This window comes from Condylura cristata, unplaced genomic scaffold (genome assembly GCF_000260355.1).
Source record: "Condylura cristata isolate star-nosed mole 26May11 unplaced genomic scaffold, ConCri1.0 scaffold00037, whole genome shotgun sequence".
NCBI classification, from domain to species: Eukaryota; Metazoa; Chordata; class Mammalia; order Eulipotyphla; family Talpidae; genus Condylura; species Condylura cristata.
The window spans coordinates 10,884,053-10,906,830 of NW_004567138.1; the positions used below are offsets into that span (position 1 = coordinate 10,884,053).

At 43.3% G+C, this 22,778-nt stretch overlaps 1 protein-coding gene across 2 annotated transcripts in view; it reads left to right on the forward strand.

The window, feature by feature from the left end:
• The first annotated feature begins 3,526 nt into the window (after nt 1-3,526).
• Nucleotides 3,527-22,778, forward strand: part of FAM65B (family with sequence similarity 65, member B) — a 52,309-nt gene continuing 33,057 nt past the window's right edge. For both annotated transcript variants that reach the window (XM_004693333.2, XM_012732959.1), the window contains exons 1-7: nt 3,527-3,659; nt 5,212-5,367; nt 6,290-6,368; nt 7,346-7,369; nt 8,358-8,411; nt 12,300-12,449; nt 16,271-16,334. In XM_004693333.2, the coding sequence (XP_004693390.1) occupies nt 3,559-3,659; nt 5,212-5,367; nt 6,290-6,368; nt 7,346-7,369; nt 8,358-8,411; nt 12,300-12,449; nt 16,271-16,334 (628 nt within the window). In that variant the 5' untranslated portion in view covers nt 3,527-3,558. The remainder of the gene's footprint in view (nt 3,660-5,211; nt 5,368-6,289; nt 6,369-7,345; nt 7,370-8,357; nt 8,412-12,299; nt 12,450-16,270; nt 16,335-22,778) is intronic.

Sequence of the window (22,778 nt, forward strand, 5' to 3'; positions counted from 1 at the left end):
TTTTTTTTTTTTTGCTGGAAGCTAAGAAAACATTACCCTTCTCACATTCTTAGGAAGCCAGGCAGAGGCTGAAGATGGTAGAACTCCAAGAGATGAGTGGTGACATCCAAAAAATATGACCTGGAAGATACTTTGTAGTGAAGCTGAAATCTAGTGGCAAAGAACTTTCACCCCAACTTCAGAGTTAGGGGCTGTGGAGCTGATTGGTGCTGTGTTTATATGCCCTTGTCTCTTCTACTTTGTGCAACTCACGTCTTTCCATTCTCCAAAAGCCTTACTTGATGTTGAAGCATTCACACTTGTTTTAGGTTACTCTTTAGGCACTGTGTCAGCATTTAGGCAGGATTTAACCTGTGGCAAGATAGACATCCTTGACCTAAACCAGAGCTGGGTCAAATTCTTTCCTGCTAGATAACCATCCTTTCTAAGACCAGAAGGGCAAAAGAAAATGCTAACCCCATCAAGTTCCAGTGGTCTTCCACTGAGCATGTAAATATAATAAAAAGTTTCCTAGAAGTTTATCCATCTGAGAATCCAGAAGCAAACATTTGTTTTGTTCTCTAGAATTTACCTTATCTATTTAGAAAAAGAGAAGGAAAATTATTTCACAGTGCAAGTCTTGCTTGACTTACTGATATTTAATTCATTTAATGAGACATTTCAGCTCAGTAAAGAAAGGTTTATTTAAGACCAGGTCTAAATGGTGTTTTTTTTTAGTCTTAGATTTGAGAAATTATAGCAGATTATGTTAAGAGATGTTTTTAAATTTAACCAACTCATCGTTGTCTTTTTTTTTTTCCTTTCTTTTTCTTTGCTGAGTTTAGAATCACCTGGAGCTCTTTTCAAACTCTGGTTCTCCAGGCTATAAACCCTATAAATTAAATCTGAAAGCCAGGATTGGGAGCCAGCCACCAATAGTTGAAATTTCTGATCAGCAAAGAATAGGAAAAGAAAAACTTTGGGCTTAAGTAGCTCATTTCTAGGAGGCCAAGACAATCATACATTTAAAAATATTTCAAATACTCTAAGTCTTTTGCTGTGATCAAAGAATTTCATAGGCAACTGATCTATCAAACAACCTACAAAATGTGATACCATGCTAATAAAATTTGCCTCGTGGAGACTTGAAGCTGGACTGGGGGTGATGAATGTATTGAGCACAGAAAGAACATCAACTTCAATGTTTTCTTGATATTTTTCACAAAGTTGGCATGAGTCACAAAGATAAGCACAGACATGTTTATGAGCCTAAGGAAGGTGATCTGAATGGAAAGTGGACAGACCTCTTAGTCACCAGCAAAGAGCCCTTAGAGAGCCTCATTAAGGATTTAAGTGAATCATGATTATTCTTGAGCCTTGGGGGTGGAAAAGGGAAACCAGAGGGAGGCTCTTTGCACCTGCATTTTGTCCTGCCATTTGGACACTGGAAATTAATGTTATTGCACATGCATATTACCACTTCATGACGTCTAAAATTCTCTAGAATGTTCCCAAAGTGAAGCTCTTCCCTACCCCCACCAGCTGCAATGGGTGGGATTCAAGTCCCACTGAGATCAAAGAGCAAGCTTTTGCCTATAGGAAGGCCCATTGCCCCGTGAGTCAGCACCTGAACCCTGCAAGAATGCATAAACACACCAGCGCTGCTTTCTCGGGGGAAGCTGGGTGGGAAGGGGATTTAAAAGCCTGCAGCAGCCTGGGGTAAAGGTTGTTTGTCTTTTCTCCCTGGGGAAGCTGCTCACTCAATCCTGTCTTTGCTGAGCTGCTTCCCAGAGCCTGGAATAAGGCTAGTGAAGGTGGCTTTCCAATACATGTAGATGGATACAAGGTGCTCTGCAGTGCTTAGCTCTGTTTTCTGGCCTGCTGGGTCTTTAAAGGGCAATTTTTGACGCTGTGCAAACACTCCATTTGGGGTCTGGAAGTCCTCAGTCTAGACTGGACCAGCCTCCTGCTTGCCTCCCCCCTCTTTGGACCGGACTGAGGTTACAACTGGGACAATGGTATGTTCTTGAGCTCTCCTGCCCCAAAGGGAGTTGGGTTACTGAACAGTTCTAGGGCAGCCCTTTTGGGGAGCTGACCTTGGGCTTCTCTGGGGTTGAGGTTGTGTTTTGACAAAGCAGCTTGGTCAGTCCTGACAAAAGCGAGCTAGTGACTGAAAAGGAGGTGTGTGCTCTCTGCTGTATTTCCTCTTATCTTTTCTTCTCTCTTGTGTTCTTACCATAACCTAGATTATCACTGCTTTTGTGAAGGCTCCCTCACCCTTCTTATTTTGCATCGCCTCAAAAAGATCTTACCTTTCAAAATACACTTATGGGTAGAAGAAGGGAAAAGAAGTGTAAATTCATCTCTAAAGCAAGCTTATCTTTTTAGACTTGAGTCTTTTCAGTGGAATTCTACCTGACTGCTGCAGGACCTGCGTGAGACCTATTTGTGGTTTTGCTGCATTGTTGTGGACTAGTGGGTGGTTTTTGTATTTTTATGTTTTTGAAGGAATGATTGAACTTCATTAAAAAAAAAAATCTGAGGGTAACCAAGTCACATTTTTATAAAACTCCTATTTATTGCTCAGTAGGTGGGTGTTAGTTGGTGATATGTCTGGAGCCCCAATTTCCAGTGGGGGTATGGACAGATTTGCTCCCACCAGCGAGCAGGTCTGACACCAGCGGGGTGTTGGAGAATTCATCTCAGTTCTGACTATATACCTGCAGATAGTGTCAGGCTACCCAAGGGCTTCATGTCCTAAGCCCTCCCTCCACTCCAGAGGTCACCAGCAAGCCCCATTCAAAGTAGCTTCTGGCAAACAGGCCTCAGATAGACTCCCATGGCCAGACTGTGCCACTGGCCAGCTACTTATAAACCAGGTTTCCCTGATTTGCTAGCGACTCATGCAACTCTGAGCTTAGCAGATCACTGATTTATCAACAAAGGATATGACTCAACAGCCAGGTGGAAGGGGTGCTTATAACACACACTGGGAAAGGCAGTGCCCTCTCCAGAACTCCTTTCTCGCCTATCAGCAAGTATTCAGGAACCCGGAGCTCTCGCCGGCTTTTATGGTGCTTTATTACACGGGCGTGATTGATGAAGCCATTGGTGTGTATCTCAAACTCTAGCCCTCTCCCTTCCCTGGAGTCTGAGGGTAGGACTGATTTAAATTCGTATCCTGGCAACAGACCCCCTCCAGCTCAGGTGTTTCCCTCACAAGGCTTTTATTAACATAACAAGAGACACTTTATCATTACAACACTTAGAAAATGCCAGACTCTGGGCGCAAACCAGCTAGTTATGAATGAGATCTAGATTTGGTCATCTGAATGGCCAAACCTATCTTGTTTATCTTTTTTCCCCCTTCACTGGAGAGTTGAACCTTTGGCTTACCGAGAGTGTGGTGGAAAAGAAGCCTTCCAAGTGTCTATTGGCCTCATTCATGACTCACCTTGCCTAGTGTCACACCTTTTATCACTGTTGACAAGTTTAGTGTGTTTTCTGTCTGAACTTGCCTATAATTTGCCATAATCTTTTTGCTGTCTTGCAGGATTACCAGCCAGACTCCCAGAAATCATGTTGGTAGGATCCCAGTCCTTTTCCCCTGGAGGGCCCAATGGGATCATTAGAAGCCAGTCCTTCGCGGGGTTCAGCGGCCTACAGGAGAGGCGATCCAGGCAAGTAGTGTACCCCGCTCTCTCCTGGGCTTCTCTGAGGAAGGCCTGTGTGCATGTGGCCTTGTCAATACGTGCATGCATGCACCATGTGTGTGCACGCCAGCACACACACACACACACACACACACACACAGCATTTTAATGTACTAAAAATTAAGTGTTTTCCTTTCTTTTCAATGATTTAGCTTTTCTCCTGCAGAGAAGGTGGCTGAATCAGCTGGTAATGAGAGTCAGGCTGCCACTGCCCAGGGAGGGAGCAGTAGATATAAACTTGGAAAAGTTAGTCTTTTGTTTTCCCTGCAATGCTCCTCATCTAAATTAAAATAGGAGTCAGGGGAACCCAAGACAGAAAGCACAGGTAGTGAAATAGGTAACAGAGAATGAAGTTGGTCTTGGGCTAGGATCCTCTGCTCAGAGAGCCCTATGTGTCCTGTGACCAGCACAGTCCCCACAGGGTGCTGGCAAGAGAAAGTAACTCACCTGGGAGGCACCCAACAGGCACCTGCCAGACTTCCAGCTCACAGCTTACTGTTGGCAGTGGGCCATTGGGTGGTCTGGGCTCTTGACTTCCAGCCACCTCTGGAGCCTGCCTCCCTGCACACATAGAGATTCTGAAATTTATGTTACACCTAAACACATTGTTCCACAGACATCTTTGAAAACCAAACTGTCTACCTGCCTGTGTGTCTCCTGAATACTGTTAGAAATTACCCATCTGTCTGACTGGATTAAAAAGATGTGGTACATATATGCAATGGAATATTACTCAGCAACCAAAAAAAGAAACACATGTCTTTTGCAACAACTTGGATGGAGCTGGAAAAGATCATGCTTAGTGAGATAAGCCAGAAAGAGAAAGAAAAATATTGGATGGTTTCGCTCATAGCAGGAGTATAATGGACCAGGCGAGAAAATAATAAGAACAGTCAGATACCAGAGACATTTTGTGGGGGTGGAGTGGGGAATGGGATCAAAGGGGGGGAGGGGGAAGGAAGTGCACAGGACTATGGTGATGGCACATTGGTGATCAGTGACTTGTGATGGGAAACCCACAGGGATTACAATTGAGATGAAAAAAAAAATGTACAAAATGATGTAAAATAAACTAAGAAATTACCCAACTGTCATGCTATGACCCTTCATCACAAATACTCACTTATGTCCTGGTCAAATGTAATGGATGCCTAAACCTGATGCGGGCTGTGCCCACATATACTTTGAATTGGATTATAGTCTTCTCCTTGTTCATTATCTCCACATGGAAGCTGTGTCCTCAGCTTCCGATGAGGGCTTAGTGGTGTGATACAAGTTCACGTTACCACAAGCCAGGCTTTGGGGCTGGTTAGCCATTGCTTGGCAAAGCTTCCAGATGTGAACTGTTCACAAGTCTAATGCCAGGAAACAAAATGTATTAGTAGCTCAGATTGGCAAGAAATAGTTGCCTTCCCCCAAAGACAGTAATACAAAGACAAGGCAATTGAAAGGCATTTCTTGGATCAAATCCTTTTAGATACTGGAGGCTCAAAATTTTTTTTTTCATTAATTTCTATAGATGTAACTCCTTCATTGAAAATTCCTCTGCTCTCAAGAAGCCCCAAACCAAACTGAAGAAAATGCACAATTTAGGACACAAGAACAACAACCTTCCCAAAGAACCTCAACCTCAAAGGGTGGAAGAGGTCTACCGGGCTTTGAAGAATGGACTTGAGTAAGAACCTTGAACTTCATAACGCTGAATCTTATTCTTTTTTAAAATGCTCAGTGGGCATCACAGAGAGCTAGCCTTATGAGATGATTTTGAAATGATCTAAAATATTTCCACTGTAGGTATTTTCTGCTTGCACCATAATTGAGGAAGCTGTAAATGAGGCCCAAAGGTGTGAATTACGTTGCATTTCTACATAATATCATAACCTTGAAAGAGACCAGAGCTAGTGCTGTATTTATAAGTAACTCAGTCGACTGTTGGATTTCACTTAAACGAGGTTGATAGGCCTGTCCATTTTAGAGATTACTGAACAGGGGTTCTAAAATCTTCCTGAGTATGTGATAGGGATTGTTTGCTCAGAATAAAGCTTCCCTGGCATGTCTTGAATCATAGGCAGCTGGCATTGTCTTGGGCTAGAGATAAATCTGTGAGACCGGATCCAGGACTGATTTGATCCCTGTCTGCCTCTGCTTTGTACATGCTTTTGCTTTTCTGGACTCAGTCCCACAGAGGTTCTCCTTTTTGACCATCTGGATAGAGCTTTTAAAATGTCAAGAGAATGGGACAAGACAGAGCTTCTCCCTCGACACTGCCTTTGCAAGGGTCAGATTCTTTTTTTGAAAAGATTTATTTATTTATGCATACAGAACTGGGTACAGTCCAGAGGTGCAGGGGCAGTAGAGGATTCACCAGAGACAGAGTGGAGCAGAACAAGAAGACCATAAAGTACACTGGGAACGAAAGCAGTAAGTCCGTCAGAAGAGTTCTTCATCTCCTGTGGATCACTGCAACTAGCTTGCAGTGCTGTGTCCCAACACAGCAGATTAAGGGTCAGATTCTTAATCCCCCATCTGAAGGAATAGTCAGCAGCAACACCGGATTCCACTGGACAGTTCATGATGGTCTCATCTCATCTTTGCAGTGAATACCTGGAAGTTCACCAAACAGAGTTGGACAAGTTGACCGCACAGTTAAAGGATATGAAAAGAAACTCTCGCCTGGTAAGTACTGTCCTGTCTTTAGGATGTTAACAGATATTTTTCTTTGCCCATGTATCATCTTTTACGGGATGGGGCCAGGGAAGAACCTTTAAGAAAAGCAGACTAAAGGGGAAAAGACTGCTTTCTGGTGTGTATTTAAAAGGAGGTATGTTCATCCTCAATGTGTATTCATGCTTTTCCATATTTTCCAAGAAGTTTATGCAGATAAACCAGGAAAAAAGTACTTAAGAAACGACCTAGACCTCTTCCCCTTCCCCTTGTATAGTGTTGTCCTTTTCACAGGTTTAAAGGTTAAAGGCTTTGTAGAAGTTACACAGTATATTACTGTATTCTAATGATATCAGGGTATAAATTGCTCCCTTTTCTCTGGAACTTCTTGTGGAATGACCTTGATTATCTTCAGTGCAACAAATACTCCTCTGAGTAGCAGTGGCAAGTGGGAGGAGCGCCCCCCAAGACCTAAAGGAGGGTCCGGGATGGGAGAATATGCTGGTTTTACTGTGATATTTTGAGCACATAGCAAATGAACTTGCTTTCCAAACAGTTTATGGGGAGCATATTACCACCCCCAATGACTCTTTTTAAATACCAATTTTACATGTTTAAACAGGAAAGCAAATCTTTTTTTTTCTTAAATACATATCTCATTGCTACATTTTATGTTAAAGATATTTCTTAAATTAAAAGGTGAACATGAATTTACATGTCCCCAGTAGGTAAAAACCCTCCAAGCAAGTGAGAACCTTAAATCTCCCAACAGGCAGAGGGCTGGGTAGAATTCGGGACACATAGTAAAGATAAATTCTGGCTCTTAGACATATTCTTACTGGTACTTAAAATAACCCTGATTTTTTAATTTTATAAAAGCAAATGTCAAGAAATCAATGCAGATATGCAGGCTAAACCTCATGAATATCAGCAACACGTTTGAGGAAAATGTGTTTTAACCCAGATACTCCTTTTTTTTTTTACTTTAGGGTGTCCTGTATGAGCTAGACAAGGTAAGTTACTGTTCTCTATTGGGCTGTTGCTAAAAATAAAACCCACATCCTTGAAAGGCAGTCAATGATTTCCTTCTAGGTGTAGTAAGGAAACAGAATTTTCTAATCCTAGAAAAATTCATCTTCTTGTTTAAATGAGGATGAGGACTAAGGACCATGAGCTGTAGACCCAAGAATGCCTTCAGGTTTTTTCCACTCTCGGTGCACTGATGTGTGTCAGAGTTTCCCCAGTATTTGGAGGCCCTTACTGTGTCCTAAGTACTGACTTCCATATTTCATCATGCCAAGGACACCTGTGATTAGAAGCACACCCCTAATGATTTTGTGGGCCCCCAGGGGTGGGGTGGGTGGGGAATGATTCCAGCCAAATTCTCGTTTGTTTTTTTTCCCACTTAAAATTTTTTATAAGTGTTGTAATTTTTTATATATGTGTTCAGCCACACTCTTTATATGCCTTTCTGTACCTTCAGTAACTTTCACGCTGAATCATAGCATGCTCTTTTTGAAGACATTTTAAAGGCTAATTAAATTGAATGTATGTAATAACAATATTTATAATTGAAGTGAAGAAATGGCCCATGAGCTATGATTATTTTTGCACAGTCAATAGCAATGTAAGCTGCATCTCAATTTCAGATACGTGTGTGGGTTTGACGTGAGAGCTGATAAGATAATGTTATGAAGGAATAGAAGTATAGTCTAATAGAATACTATTCTAGAGTGATTGGAGAATTCCATTTAATGGGTCTTACTTGATGTCATATACAAGCACTTCATTCACTCAGGTTCTTCGCTCAGACATTAAAATAAATAAACTGTCCATGTTGATACTGGAGAATGTCTAAAGATTCTAAAGATGGGGGAGGAGGGAGTGAGCATGCTCCGGTACTGCTGATAAGGAGATAATAAAGTGGACAGCCTCAGAAGCCTAGGTCAGTAAAGCTATAAATGGCTGTACTTGTTTACAAACTTCTTCTTTTAATTCCAGCAAATTAAAACGATTGAAAGATACATGAGACGCCTGGAGTTTCACATTAGTAAGGTAATTGAAGTTCCTGTTGGGTTTTGCCTGTTTTCCGCCTCTTGGTTGCTGATCATTGCCACTTGGCCTCACAGAACATCTAGTCCATAGAGAATTTCTTCTCTGTTTGACTTGTGAGCAGATTAGCAATTAAGTCCTTCAGCCAGCAGTAAAGATAGAGAAAATCTGAGAATGGAGAACCCAGTAATGGGCTCGGTTCTGCACAGTGATGACTAGACTTCAGTTCACAAATTGTAAGAGGTCTTCCCGTGTTTACACACAGTGCCTTGTTGGAAAGTTTACAGTTACAGGCAAGATTTGGTGGGGGCCACACTGATCCCACCAAAAACATCATACTTGCCTGCCTTTGCACTAAGGTCCCACATACAACTCTGTACCCCACCAACTTCTTCCTGAAGGTCTTGAAAGTCCTGGAAGGCAGCTGTCATTCCTCCCTGTCTTTCTCAAGCACTAACTTGCTTTCCCACATGGTAGTTTCCAGGGTATTGTTTGCCTTCCTGGGCTCCCTGGTCATACACCAACTTGTCAGACTCTCAGACATCCAGCCCCAAACCTTACAAAAAGCTCACTGATGCTCCAGCCAGCCCAATTTGCATTGGGACTACTATTCCCTTATTCTGAATACTCTAGAAAATTTTCCCTTTGGGAGCTGCTAGATCACCCCAGAAGTAATTCCCTTTTCCATCTGTACATATTCACCTCTGTAAATGGAGAGGTTGGGCGTTTTAGCAGATCCCTTTACTAGAACCCCTACAAAAGCAGGGGTTCTAGTTGAGCTTTGCATGTACTCCTGGGCTATCTTGGCTACCTGGCCTTGACTTTCCACTCTGTGAAATGGGGCTAGGGAAGTATTGTGTTTTATCCAGATGATTCTGGAGAAGCCTTTCGTTTTAGAACTATGATGATGATATATGTCTGCTACTCCCTTCGTACATTCTCACTTTGGAAGATATTTATGACCCTTAGACAAAACTAAAACTGTTCCTGTTTGTGCTAAACTCAATCAGTAAATCCATGGCCTTCCACTTGGAGGTCATTTAATGTGGCAGGCAAACTTTGACAAACGGCTCCATCTGAAAAACACCAAGAAAGCAAGATCAGTGTTAGACTGTAATCTATCTGTTCATCTGATCGCTTTCGTTGTCAGCTACAACAGTTTGAATAATCGTTAAAGATTGGAGGTGCTCTTTGTGGTGCTTAGATGTTAAGATGCCTAACAATTATCTGTGGCTGAACGAGTCAGTCCACTTATTTGAGGGCCACTGCTGACGTGTAAAGAGAAAGACTGCCTGAAAGTGCCTTTCTGCTCTGCTAAGGGTATGTTGCCCTTTATCCTAAAGTTAACTCTATCTACCTAGGGTAGGTTGACACTGAAGTGAAAACAAAGAATAAGTTCATCTTTCAATGCAAAGTTCATCTTTCAATGCAAAAACCAGGTTGCTTGGACAACACCACTGGCCCAGGGAGCAGCCTCCGAATGGAGAGGGTCACAATCCCAGGCTTCAGTGCACCCAGCTGAGGGGAAAGGGTTGAAGGGGAAAGATCCTGGCTTGCATTGAAAGAGCTCTCAGTGCTTGAATTTTGAAAAGTTATGTGTGACCTTCCACACCCAAACAATTCCCAAGGCTTATTTAAAATTTCAGACTTCTGGTCCACCCTATTGATCCAGTATCTCGGAGTGGGGCCCAGGTGTCAGCATTTTAACAAGCTCATTGGGTGAGTCTTAGTTAGTTTTAAAATATGGGGACCAGGCCTCCCCGGTGGCGCAGTAAGTTAGGATGCAGCCCTGCAAGTGAGCCGCAGCTGCTTCAGTGCGAGTTCGATCCCTTGGCCCCAGAGGTGACCCACATGGCCTGGCAGACCTCTCCTGACCCGCCCGCTGCTCCCCTCCTTGATCTGCCTGTTCTGCTCCCCACTCTGTCTCCGGTGAACCCTCACTGCCCCTGCACCCCTAGCTTGTACCCCAGTTCTTATGCATAAATAAATAAATCTTTTTTAAAATAAATAAATAAATGAAATATGGGGACCATCCTCTACGAAAATCACCAAACCCAAGATTTTATCAGCAGACATGCCCCTCCTTCTCTTATCCCCTCATCATCAGAGACAAAAACCATTGACCGCAAAGGCTGTATTTCCAGAACTTGGTAACTCCTCTTGCGAATTGTTAGGGTAAAAAACAACAAAGAATCCTTTAACCTAGAGAATAATTTTCAGTCTCTTTATGTTCATCTTCCAACCTCAGTATAATTGTCAGCATAGAGAAAGCAACATAATAATAGAAAATTATATCAATCTATCATGGAGGAATGCTTTTTTAGTGAGCAGCCAAAATTTTCCCTTCAGAAAAAGAAGGGAATCTTTTTTTTTTTTAAAGATTTATTTATTTATGCATACAGAACTGGGGTACAGGTCAGAGATGCAGAGGGTGAGGGGATTCACCAGAGACAGAGTGGGGAGCAGAACAGGCAGATCGATGAAGTACATTGCTGAGGGAAGCAGCGGGCAGGTCAGGAGAGGTCTGCCACACCTTGTGGTCACGTCCGGGGCAGGCGGGAAGGGGCAGGCGGGAATCGAACTTATGCGGAAGTGGCTTCAGCTTCTCAGTGCTGTGCTTTAACCCGCTGCGCCACCAGGGAGGGCCAAAGAGGGAATCTTAAACTTTGAAATCCATTATGTTCATCTCCACCTTCTAGATCTACAGTGTAAGCTACGGTAACATCTCTTTGCAGAGATGTTTGGATATTTTTTGAGTTTATACTGAAATGAAAATTTCAGGTAGTCCTTGGTTGATTCCTGCCTCCCAGAAGTAATAGGTTTCATTAACTTGTGCTAATGCCTGGTAAAGACTGGTCTTTTTATGTCTGCAAGCTCCCATAGTAAGCTGTGATCCACATGTTGATAACTAGAACAAGTACAAGACTATAGAAATCATTGTCATCAGGAATAATTGGTTTGCTCAACCTAGACACTGTTGATATTTTGCAACAATTCTTTGTGGTAGTGGCTATCCTGCGATGATAGAGCTGTTTAGCAGCACCCCTGGCCCATGTCTGTAAGCTGTGGGTAGCATCTCCCAGCTGTCACGCTGAAAATGTCAAATATCCCCCAGGTGTCATAATGGCCCTGGGTGGATGGAGAAGCATGCATGAAGAGATTAACAGGTTTCTATACTGAGGGTGATCAATAGTCTTTTGCAAAGGTGTATGATCCTTTGATAGCATTAAAGATAAAGGTTCATTTTTATTTCTTCTATTTTTAAAATTACAATATAACTTATATACACAAGAAGTCACAGTTCTTAGTATTCTCTACTTAATTGCATTCAGTAGGTTTTGCTAATTTGTGCTTCCCTCTTTGAGAATGAAGTTAATCAGTTCTTTTTCTCTCTTTATTATTGTTGAAGCTATTTACTGGAAAAGATCTTTGTAAAGTCAGCTCCAATTAAAAAACAAAAAGGCTAAATCAGGATGTGTGAATATCACCTTGTGACACTTACCTCTTAAAATAAATCGATCATAGCTTAGTATACCACGAAGTGTTCACCTTGGTATGTGAAGCTGAATAGAGTTTTCTGGTGTCAATTCTACATATGAAAGACCCCTATCTCTGCTCTCCAATACTTGACTAGCACTGCTCACCAGGGTTCACTTTCATGATGTGACATATTTGTGGAGAGCTCAGAGAAAAGTCTATATCAAAAAAGAAAATAGATCATAAGGTCAAAACAAAGATTGGTCTCTATCTAAAAGGATGAGTCATCTCTAAGAATCTCCTCGTTGAGATCGGAATCATGAAGTATGGTAAGCACTTTTAGTGGCCTGTGTATCTTCTTTCAAGTGTGATAACTATTTCTGTCTCTTGTGTTCCCTGCTCTGACTCTGGCAGGTGGATGAACTCTATGAGGCTTATTGTATCCAAAGACGCCTCCAAGATGGTGCCAGCAAAATGAAACAAGCCTTTGCAACATCGCCGGCTAGCAAAGCTGCCCGAGAGAGCCTGTCAGAGATCAGCCGGAGCTACAAAGAATACACAGAGGTATGTGCCAACCTGTTCAGCCTCTCCGCTCCACCTGGGTCTCATCGGAGGTGTGGGTACCTTCCAAGAAGCAGGGAAGCCTCATTCTGCTCTTTACAGACATGTTTTGCTATTTGCCTGCCTGCATTTTGGGGGCGGGGAATTGTTTAAAATGATGCTTGGGTAGCTTTGTGGAATCTGTTCATTTAATCTTCGTTAGACTCCAGTACATGCACCTTTCTCAGTCTAAACCAGTTCAAACCAAGGGTTTGGACGCTGCAAAGTCATGCCCAGGCCGAGTCTTTATGTTTTCTGTGCTGTCTTGTACCGTCTCTGCACAGGTAGACTACAGATTCTTGTCAAAATTGCGGTGAATGAATAAGTCACCATGCGATGGTTTTTGAAATTCAGGTTGTCCAGCATCAAGTCAAATCCAGCTTTTAATCCTGGATGTTGGCATCGCAGTTGAGATGGCACCCTGAATGCAGGGTGTCCCTCACCCTCCTGCCTACAATTACTTTAAGAAATGTTCCTGCGACCTCAAGAGGCAAAATAAAGAATCATGAACACAAATGAGCTTTCCTGTCTCTGGGGCTTAAGCCCATGACCCCAGGGGGAGGTCTTTGCTTCTCCCAGAGCCACCTGATAGCAGTGCCTTTGATAAAATGACTGAATTATTAAAGCAGTTTGCCTCACTATCCCATGTGTCTTTGTTCAGAGATCCAATTTCATGAATGAAGTCATCGGCCTGATGAAGGTCTATTGGACAATACCCAGAGCTGAGCGGCTGTCCAGTCCTAGGCGGGGCAGGCCTTCTTGGGTGGCTAGGGTCATTTGTGTGTCCTCTGGCGGTACTTCTTCTCTGAACCAATTTTGTCTCTTTTGTGACCTCAAAGAAGGCTTCTTCCTAAGCTCCCCTTTCATGAATGCATAAAATAAAATGCACAGGCTTTTGAAGGAAACAAATGTTATTGAAATGGTCACTTCCATTTATTGGGCAGTTACCAAAGTATTTTAAAAATACGTCATGTAGTCCTATGGTTGACTGCTGCCTCGTGAACACATCCAATTCGATTCTTAGAACTAACACTGGCCCTCATGTGGAATTGAGATTTCTAAGTAGGAACAATTATGATTTGTCAAGGGATCTGCATGAATGATGTGACATGGACATATATGTACTACTATTGGTGTCAAAGTCGCAGATGCTGGTATTACTGCTGTGACTTGATTTCTACATTCATGATCTGTGGACATGTTCAATTTCATGGAAAAGTAACTTAGGGGTTCATGGAAAAGCAATGTGTCTCCTTTTTTTCTCCTTCCAAGTTTATGGACCCTAGTTCAGGAGAACTCGGCTCTCCTGAAATATATGTACATGTTTCTGAAATAAGGGAAACAGTTACTAGTGGGCTGTTCATGGCCAAGGAGTAGAGTCCTCACTGGCTGGCTGCCGTGACCTTTCATGGGTCATTTCAGAATTAGCCACCCTTGGTCAAGTGCCAAGACATGCATCTGATGTTGCTCACAAGCTCAAAAATGTAGAGTGTGGTTTCAGCAAGAGAAAGGGCTGCCTGGGAGGAGATGACCAGGACTTTGGTAGCTTCTTGGCTCACTTGACACAGAGTGTGTTTGTATCTCCACAGACCCACATAGTCAGGATTTATCATGAAGGGCATGTAGGACAGAATGGCACTGCACACTTTTGCAACTGTGGTTCTCATCAGCAGCTATGTGGGTGAAAGAGGAAACCCTGGGCCTGGATATCCTCACCTGTTAAGCTAACTGGCCCCCTGAGTTGTTTAAACATACTGATAGCAATTCTCACTTGTGTGATAATATCCTTGATATTTCTGGAAATGTTTCCTCACTGAGACCCAGACTTTGAGCAAGAATATTGATTTAAAATACTGAAATTTTGCTTTCAAAGCATTCAAGCTGCATCAAGCTCAGCCTTCTAGGAGTTTCCCCCAGCTTTGCTAAAACTCTCTGAGCTACTAAGAATTGCCACAGGAGAGGCAATGCCATTTTTTTTAGCATCTCTTCAATGCACTGAATTCAGGAGCATCACTTTCAGAGCAGCATAAAGGGATAAATAAGAATCAGGTCTTGTGCCCTCCCTGGTGGTACAGCAAGTTAAAGCACAGCACTAAGAAGTTAAAGCCACTTCAGCATGAGTTCAATCCTCACCCGGAGGTGATCCACATGGTGTGGCAGACCTCTCCTGACCCGCCTGCTGCTCCCCTCAGCAGTGTACTTCATCAGTCATCTTGTCCTGCTCCCCACTCTGTCTCTGGTGAATCCTCTCACCACCCCTGCACCTCTGGCCTGTACCCCAGTTCTGTATGCAAAAATAAATCTTTAAAAAAAAAAAATCAGGAGCTCTTAGGTATCAATCTTGAAGCCCTCAGTAAACAAAATTCAAATGGAGCAATCCCTGTGGGCAATCAGTGAGCACCATGCTTGTTAGGAATGGCCACCCAAAGCCTTGGTCTTTGATGGAGGCTGATGGTGAGGGAGACCCTGCAGATGACCCCTCCAGACAGGGTTCGGGACTGCTGCTAAGAATAAGCAGAGCCGGAAGCGAAAGCTTAGGCTGGTCCTGCTGCAGAAGGGCTCCAGTTGATGCAGCCCCTCACCCCAGCACTTTCCTTTTTGATTTCCAACCTAGGCCTCGGGGTGAAGCTACTTCTGCCACTGCTGAGGAAGGGATTCCTGTCAGGCCCAGGAATCACTTTGTGGGTGTCGTGGCATTACAGCAGGAACTGGACCTCACTCACTGAATCAAATTGAGCTCCTTCTGCTATTCTGGGGCTCAAATTTTATTGAAGAAAAAATTCAGATCCATGCAAAAGTCAGGATGAATGCAACAAATGCCATAAATCCTGCCTAGACCTACCAGTTGGTAACTTTTTGCCATGTTTGCTTACTTTATCTTGCACACGCTCGATTTTCTTTCTTTTTCTTTTTTAATTGGGTCATTTGACAGTAAATGGAAGACACCATGATATAACACTTCATAAATATTGCAGCATGGAGCCCTAATGGTCACCTACCTACATGTATATTCCCTGCAGAATCACGCACCATCATTACAGACTAAGAAAGGAAGCAATCCTTTTCTGTAAAATCATCAAAAAGCCCATGTACTTTTCAAATTTCCCCTATTGAGCCAAAGATGTCTTTACTAACTATTGTAGTTCATTTACTTTCAGGTCAAAGATGTAATGAAAGTAGTTATAATACTGCTTTTGGTTATTATGTCGCTTTAGTCTTTTTCTATCTAGAGTTTTCTTGCCAGAATATTGCCTTTTTATAGAATCCAGCTTGGTTCATATGGAATATCCCTGAATTTGACTGTTTATGATATAATTGAAGAAAATACTCAATTATATTCTTCAAATATTCTTATTCTTTTGTGAATCTCTTGTGCATGGAGGGCTTGCTTAGTTGTGAGACATTTGGCCAAGAACACTTCATTGGGCCCTCCCTGGTGGCAAGTGCAGTATTAGCCATTACACCTGGTTCAACCCTGACCAGGGAGCTGGCCCACATGGCGCTGCAGACCTCTCCTGTCCCGCCTGCTGCTCCCCTCAGCAGTGTATTTCAGTCGATCTGCCTGTTCTGTTCCCCACTCTGTCTCTGGTGACTCCTCTCACTCCTGCACCTCTGGCCTGTACCCCAGTTCTTGTATGCATACATAAATCTTTAAAAAAAGAAAAAAAGAACATCTCATTGCCAGTTCTGGGTTGCTCACTGCAATAAGGTCAAGGCCACCGCTCTTCAAATGCCAAGCACTCATGCGACCGGCCTCTAACGCCAGTTCTCTGTACTTTCCACAGAACATGTGCACCATTGAAGCTGAGCTGGAGAATCTGCTCGGGGAGTTCTCCATCAAGATGAAAGGTACTCTTTTCCCTGTTCAGGAGAGTAAGACATCAGCTCTACAGGGCTCCTTGGAGTTTGCATGCACATGCTAATTTTATTTTCTCTGCAAAGACACCCCCAACCCTCTCCACTTATGTGACTTTATTGACACCTCAGAAGCGTCTCATCCTGAGGTCTGTATATGCACTTAAGTATTTATTACGATGGAATCTGAAACATACACAAATGGGAAAAGAATACTACAGAGATCTCTTCCCCAACATGTCACAGTTAGCAAGATTTTGCCTCATTTGTTTCATCTGTTCGCTTACATGAACCCCAGCCCAGAGATGTAGCTCTACCCCCACAGACATCGAAGCACCTCTCGAGGGCAGGGATGTCCTCATATGTGACCACTGTGTCAAGCGTGATGACCCCCCAGTCAAGAGACCAGGTGTTTGCTGTGAATCGATCCCACGATCAGATTTCCCGAGTTGTCTCCAGTGTGCTTTGGACAGTTGGCTTGTTCGCATCAGGATCTAAACACGGTGCAAATGTTATAATTGGTGTTCAGATGTCTCTCTGAGCTTTCCTTTCATCTACATCAAACCTTTCCACTCTTTCCCCCTTGGTGGGCTCATCACAGAAACCACAGTGGCACAGGATGTCCCCTGCTCTGCCTGTTTGCTCTGTTGCTTCTGCCTGGTGTCTTTAAATTGTTTCTTGATGCTCTAGGTTGCTTCTAAACTACTACCAAGTTTTCAGTTTTATTTTGTGTTGCTGTTTTAACTCCCAGAGGACTATGCATTTTCCTTTTTATCTACCCCCAATTCCTTTCTGGTATACACTCCAGAAAGCTCTCATCTAGAAGTAGTATAGACTGCATGGCATTTCAGAACAAAAAGAAACTGGCTGGAGACAGTAGTGCATCACCTAGGTGCTGTGGGCTTTCCAGCTCAGCTGGCTGTCAGATCAGCAAACCCATTTTTCTTTGGTGTTTTGGCCCTTTAACCTGTGACAGAGAAGGTTGTGGCTCACACATTCTCTCTCTGAGGTTTCTTAGCAGTCTGATCCCTGGGTTGCTAATGGGGATTTAATCACCCTCTTGTATGCTGTTTGCAATTAAGAGAGAAGAGGGGACTTTTTTTAAGGGCTCACCAGGAGAGCTTCATTTCAAATGAGTCATCTAACTCAGGGGGAATTTTTCTGTCAAGTTCTTTGCTTGACATGTGAGAGCAGCTCCGAATACCTGGAATAAGAATAACGTTGGCTCTTGGCTTCCACATTGACTGCATTCTTAGGTAAAGCAGTCCTGAGAGTTAACCCGTTTGTTTTTTCGTGTGCAGTCTCCCTGAGGGTGGGTCACTGTGCTTTCCTGTGTTAAGATCCATTCTCTTTTCCATTTTGGATCCTCCTTAGTCACTAATTCCAAAATCACTGTTCCCTGCCCCCTTTCTAACTCATCCGTATCCAGGGTCCTAAAGTGAGAGGTAATATTTAAATCCTTAGGATGGTTCTCATAGCAGGCTGATTCTGGAAAACTACCCTGAATCAGCACCTAGCCAAAATCACTTTCCTCTCCTTCCCTCACACTAGATATCACCCGAGCAGACACAGTTAAATAGTGTGGACTTCCCTTATTTTTGATGCTCGCTGTTATCAAATGCGTCAGGCTTTGCTGGGGCCATCATTTCCCTATATTTTAGATGGGAAATGACAGGTAAATGACTTGTGCCAGAAATCATACAATAAATTGGGCTCAAACTTGAAACTAAATTCCAGGGCCTTTGCTTTTAGTACATTCAGCCAACCCCTAGACCTGTGAGGAGGGGTGTTTTAACAGAGCTCAACCATTGCTCACAGAATGCTCTCTTTTAAGGGAGAATCTTCTTCAGTCGTCCACACAGGCACATAGGTGTGGGTGGCAGGAAAGGGGTCCCTGATCCCCACTCCGCCCCAGAACTATAGCTTCAGGCCTGAGAGCTTGGTGGGAGTGGGGCGAACCTTGGCAGCCCAGCTAAACAGCAGCCCTGGGTTATCACAGAACTTTCGGTTGGCCTGCTTTTCTTCTCCAGCTCTCTGTGATATTTCCTTCCTGCCTTTAGCTTCTCTCTGGACTCGAGCTTTTTCCCATTGGATCTCTAGGTCTGAAACGGATCCTTTTTTTATTTTTTCCAGTGTAGATTTATCTCATTTCCGCTTCCCTAATTTAACACAAAAGCTCCAGCCACATCTATGAAGCCTTTCAAAGATAGCACGTCTCTGGATGAAAGGAAGTCCCCATATGGTGCAAAGAAAGTTTTGTAATTTCTAATCTATAGTTCATGATGGTAAAAATAATCACCCCCAACATAAATATTGACTGAAACTGAGACTATTTCAGAATCTTCTCAGACCTGGTAACCCAGCTTCCTCCTGCCAAGTCACATCCTTCCACATTTCCGTTTTTCTTCTGCCCCCAACACACACAACCCCCCAGGGTGGGGGTGGGAGAATGATGAAGACGCTTCTGTTGACCCAGAACTGGGCACATCCTGAGAAAAGGGATGAGTGAACCCATTGCATTCCAGTTCCCTGGGATGAATAATCTACTGCACCAATACAGCAAATTGCTGCAAAAGAGGGGGACCGGGCAGAAGGTTGCCATTCCCCTACCTGGGGGGAAGGGAGCAGTGAAGAGGAAGTCTCCCTAATGTAACCTTTGAATCGGAGACTATTGTGGTCAGGTGCACAGCAGTGGAAGAGATACTGAGCATTGACAGGCGGGGGAGACTGCAGTGCTTGGGGGAGAGAGGGTCGCTGGAGTTGGTGCCAGATTTTGAAGAGGCTTACCAGCAGGTTAAGGAGGGGAGTATCTACCAGAAATGAGATTGGTGGTCTCAAGAAAAAAAAAAATGGCTTTCCCCCCAATTTTTACTCAGTTCTAATTAAGTTCCAGGCAAAATGGATCTCCAGAAGTTGGTTCTGGCTCCTGGAGCTTATAGAACAGAAGAAAGAGCTGTCAGTGTGGGAAACCTGTATTATTTATGCCTGGCCAATAAAACCACGTAGACTTGTGAGCTGAGCCCCTGGCGTGGCTGTTAGCCCTGGAGGACAAGTGTGACTCTCGGAAAGTGAAGACCATCAGAGAACTGGGAAAAGTGAGGAGCGTCCTCCTGACAGAGTGTCCCTGACCAGATAGGGGTGGCTGGCTGCATCTGGCTGCCACACGAAGCTGTGGAAGAGCTGGCTTCTCAGTAATAAATTATGAAACACCCAAAAGGTCAGGGAAGGTGGAAAATACTAAAAAATTAAAATCCCTGCCCCCTCCTCATGCCCATTATTGGATGCCCAAACCCACAGTAGCTGAGTGGCCATAATGACAGCTTTCTACACAGCCTAACAATAATCACAAAACTGCTGAGAAAATATTAAGCTTTTCCCTAACGGTGAAAATCCTGCCGGCCTCGGGCCAGTCTCCAAGACTGGGCAGGTTCAGAAGGCATGAGGCTGCCAGGTAACTGCCTGCTGCTCATTTCAGGCCAGTGCCAGTACCACCGGGGGTGGCTTAAACAAGAGCGTTTATAAGCAAAGCCCCAGACCAGGTTTTGTCTCTTTGTAACAGGGAGGTCCCCAGGAAAAGGGGAGGTTCCTGGTTCGCTTCCCCACCCAAGGAAGGGTGAGACTGAGCTGGGAGGAGAGAAACTGGAGAGGAGACTGGGAAAGGAAGAAGGGAGGAGAGCCAGGAGACCTGGAGGAGACACATGGAGTAGTGAGAAGTTGTGCTAGGGTGGTCTTCAGGACAAGGGGAGCGGTAGGGAACCTGAACTTTCCCTTTTCCTGGAGACTGTCCAGCTACATGTTGTCTTCTGCTACATTATTATAGCAGACTACCAGCACTTCCCAAAATATCATTTTAACAATGGTGGTTTAAGGACATCATTACTCCCACCCCCACCCCTCTGGCCTGTACCCCAGTTCTGTATGTATCAGTAAATCTTTAGGAAGGAAAAGAAAAATCAACATCAAAGCCCCTTCCTCCCAATATGATAAATTCTTCAGATACACAGATTGCTGATCATTCTGAAACCTTCAAACTGTGGCCAGTTTCCCAGAGCCAGAGCCAGCGCAGCTTACTCTGGTAAGTAGACTTCCACTGGACCTGCACCAGGGAATAGGCATTGGGTGACTCCTGAAGCTGATTTGCAGAGGCTTTTCAGGAACATGTTGAATTTTTTTTTTAAAGATTTATTTGTTTATGCATACAGAACTGGGGTACAGGCCAGAGGTGTGGATGAGAGGATTCACCAGAGACAGAGTGGGGAGCAGAACAAGCAGATCGGCACAGTACACTGCTGAGGGGAGCAGCGGGCAGGTCAAGAGAGGTCTGAAGCACCATGTAGGTCACCTCAGGGCAGGCGGGGATCGAACTCATGCTGAAGTGGCTTTAGCTTTTCAGTGCTGTGCTTTAACCCACCAGGGAGGGCCAAAACATGTTGAATTTTAATTGGAAGGGCCATGTTCTAATTTCAAAAATCCTGTTAATGGTGCTTTATGTCAGAAATGTATTTTTTAAAAAACTAAGTCCTCCCAGGCCTTATTAGTGAAAGTTGATTTAATATTGTTCCTATTTCATGAAACCTTTTAAGTGGCCTTTTCTAATGGGTAGTGAAAACTGGTCCTAAATGGTCCGGGGCCTGGGGAGGCATGTCGAGCTAGTGAGTTGCTGCCATCTATTGACAGGTAGTGGTAACAGCAGGTGCTTTTCAAAGCCTCCCTGGACCTGCTTCATCTCAATCCCCATAACGTCTGAGACCAGGGAGAGCAATCTTGTCCCATGGTCTCACAGCTTTGACACCACCCCCCATCACTATGACATGGATAAAATCAGATTTAAATTAATATAAAACACAGAACTCAGAAGTCACAAGCAGCTGAAGGAAGCTGGCAGCCAAGTGGTCTGGGCGTCTCTGTACTTGAAGGAATGGAGGAACTACAAGACTTTTTTTTTTTAAACCAGTTCATCAAAATCGCCTCTCAGGCCACCTACATGAAAAGAGCAAGATGGTTTTTGTCTTCTCAAATCTGTTTTAAAATTTTGTAGGTGGTACATCTCCTTTTTAAAAAATATGGGGAAATATGCCAAAAACTTTATTTTGCTCCATCCAGTGCTAAACTCTTAAAATTGCGATGTACAGCTAACTTCTCTGTATATGCCACCCACGAACACATGTGATTTTTTTAATAACTTTTTTTCTTAAAAAATAGGTGTTATTTGAAAAAACCAAGTAAAAATTACATTTAACTTTCTCTATAATCCCACCATGGCAGAGAGAATTACTTCTGTTTAGAAAGTTTATTTAGACTTTATTTCCTACATTTTTATATAGTGGGGTTTATATGCTCCAAGTTTTGTACCTGTTCTTGTTAAATAAAATATTAGATCATAGATATCACCTTTCAGCCAAAGTTCACTCAATATTTGTACCGAATTCTTGGCTGGGATTTTTTTTATCATAAAATTTTACTGGTTCCTTTCCCCAGAAAATGCAAGCATGCTAAAGTTTTTTGTCCGGTTTTGTGAAATTTGTTTACTTTCTGGATTAAAACTGTGTTTTCCGGTCCCTATTAGGATAAGGGCTATGTTTTGTGACTACATGGAAACAAAGTTTAAAACCAAAGTGACTGATTAAAGGAAAGCTGACATGTCTTTATTGATGAGCTTATTCCCTGTATTTTTTCTTTGGGCCCATGAGTCTCACGCCTTCCCACAGCTTCATTCCTGCTTGGCACACAGAGGGCATTCAGGGAATACTGAGTGAGTGCTTGCCACCAGGACGGGTCTCCCCTTCACCCTCATCCTCCTGCAGAGAAGTCCTGTGCTATTCAGCTGCTCCTTCCCCCATGAAATTATCCTACATTAGTGACCTATTATTATACATAGAATTGTATAACAATGACTTGAGGTTATATAAGTAACACCCTTTCTAAATATTCAAAGTACAGGAAAAAAGCCAACATCTCCTTTTTTCTGTCTCTATTGCTGTTCTCTTCCCTGATGTCTATCATGTTGCTAGCTTTTTCATATAGCTTATATCTTTCTAAAAACCAGACATGGTGTGTGAACCATAAACCGTATCAAACTCCTGGACAGATAAGCATTACCACGTACTGAGCGCCTCCTCTGTGCCACTTGTCACCCATAGTCCTCATGGGCAGTTCTATGAGATATTATTGTTTTGCCTGTTGTAATAGTGAAGAAACAGTTAAGTATCTAGAGAACGGTCCAGCTGGTAGATGAGACAGCAGTCAGCCTCAGGTTTAACTCCAGCTTGGCGCCTAGTTTCATTCCTGTGGACTCCATTTTATTTTCACTCTTAAATTCTCCAAAGATTACTAACCCTCATCCCATTTCCTTCTCACTCTTCTCTTCCCCAGCTGCTCTGCTTTTTTTGAGAGCGATCATAATTTAATATTATTTTACTAGGCTTTCGATTTTTTTTT